Source organism: Dipodomys ordii, unplaced genomic scaffold, assembly GCF_000151885.1.
Source record: "Dipodomys ordii isolate 6190 unplaced genomic scaffold, Dord_2.0 Scaffold1, whole genome shotgun sequence".
Lineage (NCBI taxonomy): Eukaryota > Metazoa > Chordata > Mammalia > Rodentia > Heteromyidae > Dipodomys > Dipodomys ordii.
Window position 1 is genome coordinate 42,416,656 of NW_012267217.1, and position 12,216 is coordinate 42,428,871.

At 41.0% G+C, this 12,216-nt stretch overlaps 1 protein-coding gene across 1 annotated transcript in view; it reads right to left on the bottom strand.

The window, feature by feature from the left end:
* Positions 1-1,362: 1,362 nt before the first annotated feature.
* The window catches only part of Gpr1 (G protein-coupled receptor 1), a 46,627-nt gene continuing 35,773 nt past the window's right edge, over positions 1,363-12,216 (bottom strand). The window contains exon 2 of the mRNA XM_013037889.1: positions 1,363-2,550. Coding sequence (XP_012893343.1) covers positions 1,459-2,523 — 1,065 coding nt within the window. The 5' untranslated portion in view covers positions 2,524-2,550 and the 3' untranslated portion in view covers positions 1,363-1,458. The remainder of the gene's footprint in view (positions 2,551-12,216) is intronic.

Consider the following 12,216-nt stretch of genomic DNA (forward strand, 5'->3'; position numbering starts at 1 on the left):
AAAAAAGCCGGAAGTGGTGCTGTGGCTCAAGTGGTAGAGTGCTAGCCTTGAGCTGAAGAGCTGAGGGACAGCGCCCAGGCCCAGAGTTCAGGACCTCTTCCCCCCCCCAAAAAAAAAAGACCCACTATGTCCTGGTATGAATAGTTCACACCTATAATGTTAGCCATTCAGGAGGCTAAGATCTAAGCCAACCCAGGATTAAAAGCCAGAGTTACAGGTGTGACTCCAGTGGTAACATTCTCCCTGTGAGCCAAGTTTCAAGCCCCACTAATAAGGGTTACTTGTGCAAAATTAAAATTTTAAGCAAATATACTTTAACATTTTTGAAATTATGTCTTTTTTTGGGCAGAATATATTTGAACTGAGGCTTTTATTTTTTCTAGACAGCCTACCACTTGAGCCATGATCCTCACTCCCTTATTTTAGTTTTTTTGATGGGGCCTCAGTTTTTGCCATAGATGGCCTTGGACCAAGATCTCTTACCTGTGCCTCCTGTGTAGGATTATGACATGCATCACTGTGCCTAGGTTTGTTTTGGGGTGTGTGTGTGTGTATATGTGCCTTGAAATGGAGGTCTTTAGCATTATAGCCAGGATGCCCTTAAACTGCCATCTTTCTGATCTCAGCCTCCTCAGTAGTAGTAGTAGTTAAGCCTAGTTATCTATATTACAACTTAGAGCTTTTAAAATTGATGGTTAAGGGCTGGAAGTGTGGCTTAGTGGTAGAGGGCTTACCTAGCATGCATGAAGCCATTGGTTCAATTCCTCAGTACCACATAAACAGAAAAAGCCAGAAGTGGTATGGTTCAAGTGCTAGCGTGCTGGCTTTGAGCAAAAAGAAGCTCAGGGACAGTGCCTAAGCCCTAAATTGAAGTCCCAGGACCGGCAAAAAAAAAAAAAAGGTTAACCAGGGATAGGGTAAATGTAATCCCTGTTATGTGGGAGGCTGAGGCAGGAGTATCACTTAAGGCCAACCTGGGCTACATAATAAGACTTAAAAAAATTACATGTGTGTTTTGTGTGTGTGTGTGTGTGTGTGTGTGTGTTTTGTGTATGATTGAAAAGACAATGAAAGAAAACAACCACAAAGAAAAACTACAACAGTGACTAATCCATTGTGATAAATTTTATATAAAGTATATAGTTTATCAGATGCATATGCTATTGAATCAAATCTTTGTTATGCACGATTTAGTTGAACACACAGATTAAAATTGTAGAAATGTACAGGTTGTCATTGTTACAAGAGCCAGCAGAGGGCAGCTGGAAAGACATCATTAAGCAGCACAAGGAAAAATAAAAGGAAGATCTTTCGAGCACAAAAAAATACGAAGGCAATAAACTGACCAAAACCAAAAACTCGGTCAGTTCTAAATCTTGGAACTAAATTTAATCTGGAAGCATCTGCCAAGAGACCCACATGAAAACATTACATTGATTTTTTTTTTGAAAAGTGATGTTAATGGGTTGTTTCCAGGAGAGGCAGATTCTTGATTTCAGAGTTCCTGAGCTGTTCACTGACTGTGCCAGAACAGCTGACTTCCCACAGCGTATGCTTTAGCATCTCAGCAACAGAGGCCCTGAAGCGGGCTTGGAACTTTTTACTAATTAGGACATAAAGGATGGGGTTCAAGCAACTGTGGAGGAATGCTAGACCAGTGGAGAGGGGGATTCCAGCCTGCAGCACTGGGTGGAAATAGCTATTGTGGTGAATGGTGAGCTCCAAAATGTTAAAAAGGTGGTAAGGAGTCCAGCAAATCAAGAAGGCCATGACCACAGCTAGGATTGTCCAGAAATGTATACTGGAGATTAAGATGCTTCGCTTCTTCACTTTGCAGATGAGACACAGGTAACAAATGCTCATTGCTAGCAAAGGGAAGAGGTAGCCAACAATAAATTTCACCCAGGTAAAAACATGGTGTCTCATCAAGGTCAGATCAGTGTCATGTTCGTGGAATTTATTATAGCAAAGAGTGCCATTATTGAACTCCACCGTGTCCCGGAAATATAGGGCAGGACCACTAATTAGAGAGGCTAAAAGCCAGATGAATATAATAACAACCAGGCAATTCTTCAGAGTTCGGTACCGTTGAGATAAAGCAGGATGGATTAAATGAATGTAGCGGTCCAGGTTGATGGCTGTCAGGAAAAAAACACTAGAAAGCATGTTCAACTGGGCAATGAAAGAATTGGCCTTGCATAACCAAATGCCAAAGGGCCAATGGAAATTCATGGCTACGTAGGAAATGTACAGAGGCAGGAAGAGAACAAATATGAAATCTGCAACTGCCAGATTAAGGAACCAGAGAGTGGTGACTGTCTTCTTCCACTTGAATCCTGTGAGCCAAATGACCATGGCATTTCCTGGAATTCCCAGAACAAATGCTAAGCCGCACAACACCAGGGAGACCCAATGAACAGCACCCAGGTAGACTTTCTCCTCCAAGTAAGGCTCTGGAGAGGAATATTCCGGGTAATAGGAATAGTACTCATAATCTTCCATTGTTTCTTCTAGATGATCCATAACTTGATTGGTGCAGAAATAGGAAATCTATAGAAGCAAATTTAAAGAGAAAAAAAATAAGTTCAGGGAATGATAAACAACAAGGATAAAAAGTATTTCATCTTTTGAACAAGTTATGGTACACATCTATGTGTATATATATAATTTTGATGTACCAGTATTGGAACATGAACTCAGAGCCCAGGAGCTGTCCCCTAGCTATTTTGCCCAAGGCTGATGCTCTACCACTTGAGCCACAGCTCTACTTCCAGCTTTTTGGTGGTTAATTGGAGGTAAAAGTCTCATGGACTTTTCCTGCCCAGGCTAGCTTTGCAGAGATATGAGTCACCATCACCCAGAGGAATCAACTTTTTTTTTTTTTTTCCAAATGGGAAAATAGTCTGGTAGAATAGTCGGCTTAAGAAGCACGAGTTCCAACCAAATCTGAAAGAAAAAAAATCCTCTGGCACTGGTACCTCACTTGTAATATTAACTGCTCTGGAGGCTAACATACAGAGGATTGCAGTTTGAGGAAAGCATAGTCCTGTGTGACTCTATCTCCAAAATAATGACCAAAATGTTGAGATGGATGCTTGATTTAAGAGGTAGAGCACCAGCCTATCAAGCTCAAGATACTGAGTACAAACGGCAGCATGGACAAAAAGAAAACCCTCAAAACCTATACATACATGTTATTTCTGTAATATTCAAAATAAAGTAAAATAGATGAATAATTATATTCATTTCATGCAGCTACAATCATTTTTAATCAGCAAACACATAGTAAAAATTGGTTTAGAGAAGAGGTCAAAACACATTGTGTTGCTCACAGGCTTCTTGAACTCAACTATCACTGAATTCATTATCTTAACTAAAAGTCTTTTGAGGAATCTATCAATGCATAATTACAAAATCAAAAGCAATTCAAAGCTTTCTCCTAGACCCAGGCAACATGGTTTTGTTCTTCAACATTCAACACAAATGCCACCTTTCCTTGGAATCATTTCATGATATTACCTTCTTAAAGATAATTATGATCATAGCTGTAATTGTTATAAATAATTGTGTTATTGTGAATTTAGTAGCCACTAGGCATGGATAGTCTAATTTGATCCTCATAGAGATGTTATGCATTAAGTACTATTTATTCTCAATTTCAAGAAAGGATGTAAAAGCTCAGAGAAGCTTGGTAGTTTATCTAGGCAGGATCACACAACCTGCAGTGCAGAGTTAGGCTATGGAATCACATCTGCTGGACTCAGAGCCTGAGCTGGTAATGACTGTAGCATCTCTCTCCTCTCTCCCCCATCCTCCTAAGCACTAGCCTCATGCTTCTCTCATCACACTTAACACTCTATATTGACATTGATGTATTTTTAATTTCCCCCCTACCAGGCTGTGAACTTCTTGGAAATAATGGCTATTATCTTTGTGCCCCACAGGGCCTCATACAAGTCAGAATATATCACAGATACTTAACGTTTGCTTAACAACTGATTGGCTCTGAAAGGATCCTATTCAGAACCAAAGATAATTTAAAAGCTTCAGGAACGTATTTGAGAGTTTACCCCAAGTCTGTGCTGCTGCTAGAGCTCTGTAACCTCGACCCACAGTTCTACTCCTTGTGTTATTCTGTTTGACACAAATGCTCTCTCTACGTGAGCAAGAATTGGCTTATTATTGTTACTATTATTTGGATAGGGTCTTACGTCCTAGGTTTTCCTTAAATTCATGATCCTCCTGCTGAAATTATGGGCACATATCATATGTAGCTGGCTTCTGTCTTGCTTCTCCCTGGATTTCACCCTACTTCTAATTCCATCTGGTCTCTGACCCTCCCCAATATCAAATCCTTCGAAGTTTAGATTCAAACTCCTCTGTCTTGGTTTTCTACCTGCATACTAAAACACCTTTACCCTCCTGGTGCTTAGGTTCTTTTAGGCTATTAGCAATTGTGTAACCAAATGACCCAGGTGCGCTAAAATTCTCATCATGAACAGAAGGAATCTCATTCCCTATGCAAAGAAGAGCCACGGAAAAACCCTAAGAGCTCATACCACTCTCCTCATGAACGTCCAGCACCTCCCTCTTCCAGTGTCAATTCAAATTCAGCTTGGGGAGAATGCAAATGGCAAGACCTGCTGAAGGACACCTCTTCCTAATTCGTGTGTGTGTGTGTGTGTGTGTGTGTGTGTGTGTGTGTGTGCATGTGCATGCATGTGCTGGTACTGGGGGTTTAAACTCAGGGCCAGGGAGTTGTCCCTAGCTTTTTCACTCAAGGCTAGTACAGCTTCCTTTTCAGCTTTTTCCTGGTTAATTTTAGACACATCTCCCAGACTTTCTTTCCCAGGCTGGCTTTGAACTATGATTCTCAGATCTCGCCTTCCAGGTTGTTAGGATTACAGGTGTGAGCCACTGGTGCACAGCTTCTGGTTCTCTTTTTCTTTCTTCCCGCCCCCCCCCCCAAGTCCTGAGGGTTGAACTCAGAGCCTAGGCACTGTCCCTAAGCTTCTTTTGCTCAAGGCTAGCACTCTACCACTTGAGCCACAGCACCACTTCCGGCCTTTTCTATTTATGGTACTGAGGAATCAAACCAATGGCTTTATGCATGCTAGGCAAGCACTCACCACTAACCCTAGCCCTAATTCCTTTTCTTTTCTTTTTTTTTGGGTCCAGTCGTGGGGCCTGAACTCTGGGCCTGGACGCTGTCCCTCAGCTCTTCAGCTCAAGGCTAGTGTTCTACCACTTGAGCCACAGCGCCACTTCCAGCTTTTTTCTTTTTGCTTATGTGGTGCTGAGGAATCGAACCCAGGGCCTCAAGCATGCAAGGCAAGCGCTCTACTGCTGAGCCACCTTCCCAACCCCTTAGCCCTAATTCCTGTACCACTAATTCCTAGCCCTCTGGTTCTCTTGAGATGAGCCAAGGGAATACCTTGAGGATGGATAAGTGATTTTTTTGAACAGAATTCCTTCAAACAGAAACTAAAGAGGTCCCTAATCTTCTAGAAAACAGATAAATAGACTCAGAGACCAGTTCAGGCTTGAAGAAAAACTTCAGGAGTTGTTGGATACTACTCAGCTGAATCGTGAAAGGTGAATATAAGCTGGGAATTCTATGACTCAGAGACAATGTGTTTGTAAGGTTTTGATGGTGAGGGCAGGGACATGATGAAGAGAAAAGAAAGGCAGAGTTCAACAACTAGCTACAAATGTGTAAGGAGTCACAATTAACCCTGGAGGGCATATTCTTATTGAATTATTATACCTTGTTTATATATTGCTTTACAGTGTCCAGGTTCTTGCAGATCTAATTAAGTTTCCAAACCTCACTTAGACTTACCCAAGTATCTAGAGACTATCCGTTTCCTAGGTAACAAGGCACCATAAAATATGCGACTGTGCAGTAGAAGATAACAGTCTTATTGTCTCAGTCAGAAGGTTAGAAATATGAAATCAAGGTTGTTTCATATTCTGCAGTTGTGAGAAAAATCAGCATTGGGCCTCTTGCCTATCTTCTGCTGGTCTGGTGGAGAACTGCCATTCCCTGATTTGTGTATGCATTTTCCCAGTCCCTGGGCCCTCTCTCTCCACTTTCTTCTTGGTGCTTGTATTAGGGCTTGAACTCAGAGATTAGGCTATGACCCTTAGATTTTTCACCCATGGCTAGCACTCTACAACTTGAGCTACAGCTTTTTGCTGGTTACTTAAAGATAATTTCCTGCTAGGGCTGGCTTTGAACCCGTATCCACAGACCTCAGCTTCCTAAGTAGCTAGGATTACAGGCATGAGCCACAAGCACCTAGCTTATTTATGCCTCATATTTGTGTGACATTCTTTCATGTGTTGTATGGTCTGTGAGTCCAAATTTTCCCCTGTACTAACCAAGGTGACCACAACTTCTGAATTGTTTTTTCCCTATTATTGTTTTTGTTTTTTTGAGATAGAATCCCACTATATAGCTGAGGCTAGCTTTGAACTGGCGGTCCTTCCTGTCTCAGCCCTTGAGTGATGGGATTATAGGTATGTGCACAATGCTTGGAACCATGTCTGAATCTGGATCACTCATTCATTCAGCAAATATTTAAAAGTGCCTAAATATGTCAGACACTATTCTAGCTGATTGGGACTCTTCATTAAATAAGACAAATATTTCTTCTCTTTTAAATTTTAGATTGCAGCAGTTGGAGATAGTAAAAAAAAAACCCAAACACAGTAAGATAAGTAAATTAAAAGATGTTGTAGAAAAAAATTAAAAATATTAGACTGTGTTGGGAATGTAGCTTAGAGGTAGAATGCTTGCCTAGCATGCATGAAGTTCTGGGTTTGATTCCTCAGTACCATATAAACAGAAAAAGCCAGAGTGGCACTGTGGCTCAAGTGGTAGAGTGCTAGCCTGGAGCAAAAGAAGCTCAGGGACATGCCCAGGCCCTGAGTTCAAGCCCCCAGACCAGCAAAGCAAACAAACAAATGAATGAATAAATAAAATAAAGTAATAGGGCAGGATGAAGAGGACATTCATTCATTTAGTGCCAATACTAGGCTTGAACTAAGTATCTGGGCTCAGGCCCTTAGCTTCTCCCTCCCCCAAGGCTGGTACAAGCTCTACAATGTGGACCACACCTCTGCTTCTAGCTTTTTGCTAGACAATAAGATTGGAAGATTGGAGATAAAAGTCACATGCCCAAATGTCTAGGCTTTGAACCATGATTCTCAGATCTCAGTCTCCTGAGTAGCAAGGATTACAGGCGTGAGTTACCAGCACCCAGCTTCTCATCCCTTATTACATCAAAAGCTATACCAGTGGTTCTCAACTCAAGTCCATGTTGCCTTTCAAAATCTGGAGACCAGTTGTCCACCAGGAATGGAGGGTATGTGCTACTGCCATCTAGTGGGCAGAGGTCAGGACGGCTCCTAAATGGCCTATAATAGCTAAGTGATAAGAATGAATTAGCTAGTTTTAAAATGTCAATGAGGGGCTGGGAAGTTGGCTCGGTGGTAGAGTGCTCACCTTGCATGCTTAAGGCCCTGGGTTCGATTCCTGAGCACCACATAAGCAGGAAAAAAAAGCCAGAAGTGGTGCTGTGACTCAAGTGGTAGAGCGCTAGCCTTGAGCTGAAGAGCTGAGGGATAGCACCCAGGCCAAGAGTTCAGGCCCCATGACTGGACCCAAAAAATAAATAAATAAATAAATAAAATGTCAATGAGGCAAAGATAAGAAACCCTGATTTATGCATATTGAGCTCAGTTTGTACTCCTTGCTTTTATTTGTAAGAGCAGACTTTTCCAATGGGTGTTCTCACTTTGGAGTCCTCCTGGCTCAGTCTGGTCTGGTCCATCCACACTACCTAGCAACCATGCTTCATAGATGGTGTGAACTGTTGGTTTGTGTGTTTAACTTGGCAGAAATAGTATTCCAAATGTTTGATGTAAATGCTAATATTTAAACATTGGGAAAGTTCACAAAAAGATTTTTTAGTGTCTCCTGGTGCTTTATATTATCTGGGTGTAAATTTCCTCTGGCAGCGTTTGAATTCCATTTTAGACAAGCTATACATGTAATCTCGTTTTTGCTCTAGTCAGCTCTAGGTCTGAACCACTTGCAATATCTTCCAAGATGCTATAAGCAATTGAATTTGCAATCTGTAGAAGCACTGTGCCTTGTATACAGTTAAGAAATAAAGTTGTGAAAAAATAAGGAAGACGGAGCAGAGACCCCTCAGGGACCCCTCGCCTCTGGTGCCTTTTGCCAGTAATCCTAGCTATTCAAAAAGCTGAGATTTGAAGATTATGGTTCTAAACCAGTCTAGGCAGAAAACTCCATGAGATACTTATCTCCAATTAACCAGCAAAAATCCAAAAGTGAACTGTGGCTCAAGTGGTTGAGGCTAACCTCTAACCCTAAATTCAGAATACACACACACACACACACACACACACACAGTACATGTATGAGAAATTTCAATTTCACTGTAATATCTGTAGCCTCCAAGTGAACATGGAATTGACAAAGAAATCTCTCCATTTTATGCATTTCTGTAATTGAATTATAGATGGGTCTTTTAAAACTACTAAAAAATAGAAAATAAGCTAGGTGCTGGTGGTTTATGCCTGTTATTTTAGCTACTCAGGAAGCTAAGATCTGAGAATCAAGGTTCGAAGCCAGCCCAGGAAAAAAAGTATGAGACTCTTATCTCCAATTAACCATCACCAAACCTTAAGTGGAGGTGTGATTCAAGGGGTAAAGCATCAGCCTTGATAAAAAAGCAAAGCAAGATTATATATGAGACCCAGCTAGGTGCTAGTGGCTCTTGCCTGTAATCCTAGCTATGTAGAAGGTTTAGATATGAAGATCATGGTTCAAAGCCAGCCGAGGCAGAAAGGCCATGAGACTCTTCTTTTTTTGTTTTGTTTCTTATTGTGAGAATATGGTACAGAGGAGTTACATACATGGACAGGATAATGAGCACATTTCTTATCAAGCATTGTTGCCTCCTCATTGTTTCCCTTTCCCATCCCTTCCCATACTCCTCCCCTACCCCCAGTCATGAGACTCTTATCTCCAATAAGCTACTCAGAAAAATCGATAAGTGGTGCTGTGGTAGACTGCTAGACTTGAGCCAAAGAAGCTCAGGGACAGTGCCCAGGCCCTGAATTCAAGCCTCACAACCAGTGCATGTGTGCATGCACACACACGTATACACACACATACATGCACACTTACACACTCAACACACAAAAGAGTATGAGACTCTTAAGTTCAAACCCCACTACTGGCATACAACAACAAAACAACAACAAAAATCCTTGGAAACTGGACATAATGTTACACATCTATAATTTTAGGACTACAGAGGATAATGCAGGAGGAACATACATTCAAGGCTAGCTTGGGCTATATAGTAAGATATTGTCTCAAAAAAGCCAAAAAAGGGCTGGGAAGGTGGCTCAGTGGTAGACTGCTTGCCTCACATGCATGAGGCCTTGGGTGCGATTCCTCAGCACCACATAAACAAAAAAAGCCAGAAGTGGCGCTGTGGCTCAAGTGGTAGAGTGCTAGCCTTAAGCTGAAGAGCTGAGGGACAGTGCCCAGGCCCACAGTTCAAGCACCAGGACAGACCCCCCCCAAAAAAATTAAAAAAAATCCCTATTACCTGACTTATGCAACCATAACCCCTCTGTACATTATCTTTACAATAACAATAAATTTGTTAAACTCAAAAATGCACAAAAATTGGGAGTTGCCAAGATATAGCTCATTGGTAGTGTACTTGCCTAGCATGTGTGAGGTCCTAGGTTTTATCCACAAGTCCAAAAGAAACAACAAAACCCTAAAACAAACAAATAATAATGGATATAGTAGCTCTTGCCTGTAATGCTAGTTACTCAGAAGGGTGCTACGTGGAGGACTGTAGTTCAAGACCATCCAAGGAAAGAAAGAGAGGAAAGGAAGAAAGGAAGGAAGGAAAGAAAGAAGGAAGGAAGGGAGAGAGAGGGGACTAAGGGAGGGAGGGAAAGGGGGAAAAAGGAGTGGGATGAGAGGAAGTCTTCAAACCCCTTTTTTACTAATAAAAATGTTGGGCCCAGGTGTGCACATCAACAGATACAGGAAATATAAATAAGAGGATCACAATCTGCGCTGGTCCAGGCAAAAGGTAAGAATTTAAAATGACAAGAACAATGAAGAGGGCTGATGGCATGGGGCAAACATTTAGTGCTTGCCTAGGCAAACGGTCCTAAGGTCAAGTCCTCCTACCAACAAAATAAATGAGTGAATTAAAATTCGATTTTTTTTTAATGTAATGGGGCTGTAGCCCCAACTACTCAGGAGGCTGAGGCAGGAGGATCACTTGAACCCAAAAGTTCAATGCCAGCCTGAACAACCTAGTGAGACTCCTATGTCCAAATAAATGAAAGAACAAAAATCTTATTCTCTATAACCAATCATGTTGTATTATACTTGTTATATAATACTTCTCTACTTATTTTTGGTGCAATCAAAAGGCACAAATGACATAAGAAAATGGAAATGTTTTTCTTTAATTTAACCAATTGGAGATAGATAGAATACACAAACACACACACATTTGCACATATATGCATAAAGCTTGTTTTTTTGGCAGTCCTGGTCCTTGAACTCAGGGCCTGGGCACTATTAATGAGCTTCTTTTGCTCAAGGCTAGTACTCTACCACTTGAGCCACAGCGCCACTTCTGGCTTTTTCTGTGTATGTGGTACTGGGGAACTGAACCCAGGGCTTCATGTATGCTAGGTAAGCACTCTACCACTAAGTCACCTTCCCAGCTGTATAAAGCTATTATATGGTACTAGGGTTTGAACTTGGGGCCTTCAACATTCTTGAGCAAGGTAAGTATTCTACTAGTATTCCAATCCTGCATGTCCATATTATTTGGGAGGTGGTGGGAGGTGTGAATGAAGTCTCAGAGTTGGATGAAAGGGATCTGATATATGGGCAATAGAAAGCAGCCGTGTTGAACAGTAACCAGCAAAGAAGATGGTTAATGGGCAGATATTAGGTCTTTAGGCTTTGGTTTAGAGGAAATCTTATCACTAATTAACCAGGGTCAAGTGGTCTTGGCTGACAGTGACTTTTCCTCAAAATATCAATTTTCTGAGTTCAGAAAAGCATAATAACAATGTTGGGATGAGGCTTTAGTTGACTGAGCTCGGAAATAGCTGCTGTGTTTATCTTAAACCACATGTCCTTCTGAAAGGCAAATAAGTAATTCTGACTAAAATAAAGCTATGCCTACTCATAAAATCTAAGAGCAGTCACTCAAATAACTGACAGGCTGCAATGTCAACATGAATATATGTAGGAACATCCAAATCTATTGTTTTCGATAATATGTGGTGCAGAGCTAAGTTCGGGGAACCAGCCATGATGTCAGTGGTTTAGTTCCCTAAGAATACAAAGTGGATATTTACTTCAGGGATGCAGCTGCTGTGAGGTCCCACATTCTCACATACCTGGCTTACATTTATTTAGATACTCAGAATGTCTGGTTTTGGTGTACATATGTATTTATTGAACTAAACAAGTTTGACTTCTGATCTACTCCAAATTAATAGTTGGTAAAGCTGAAGTGCTTGTCTGAACAAATAAATTTTATTGCAAGAGTCCTGGCAGAAATAGTAGTAACAAATAGTCTATAAAATCCAGATGATTTGGGGGGAAGGACATCTGGTACAAATGTGTATCATTATACTTTTAGACAAGGCTTGACTATAGAGGGAAACATTTTTATTCATCTACCTCAACAAAACACGAAGATCCTTCTGGCAGGACATTTGGTGAATGCAGAGAATTAATTTAGTTCCATAACATTGAGTTAGATGGGTTTTCATGAATGATTGCAAAAATGTGTAACTAACAGAATCTTAAAGGAGCTTAAGTTTTAACCTACTTCAACAGAAGAAGATTGCTGCTGCTGGCCTTTTTCTATGTATGTTGTCTGAATAGCACGCCCCATATCAAGAGTAGAATATATTTCCTAATAGAGTCACTTGGAAGTACGTGTGTTTTGCCTTTGATGGAATAACAGGAAGGAATGGAATCTACTTTCATGAGAAATTCTGATAACCATAAATCTATGATCCATCAAACATATATGGTCAATAGTTTTAAAGGGCCATTTTCTTTAGGAAGGAAAGATTTTTTTTTTTTTTGGGTCCAGTCATGGGGCCTGAACTCTG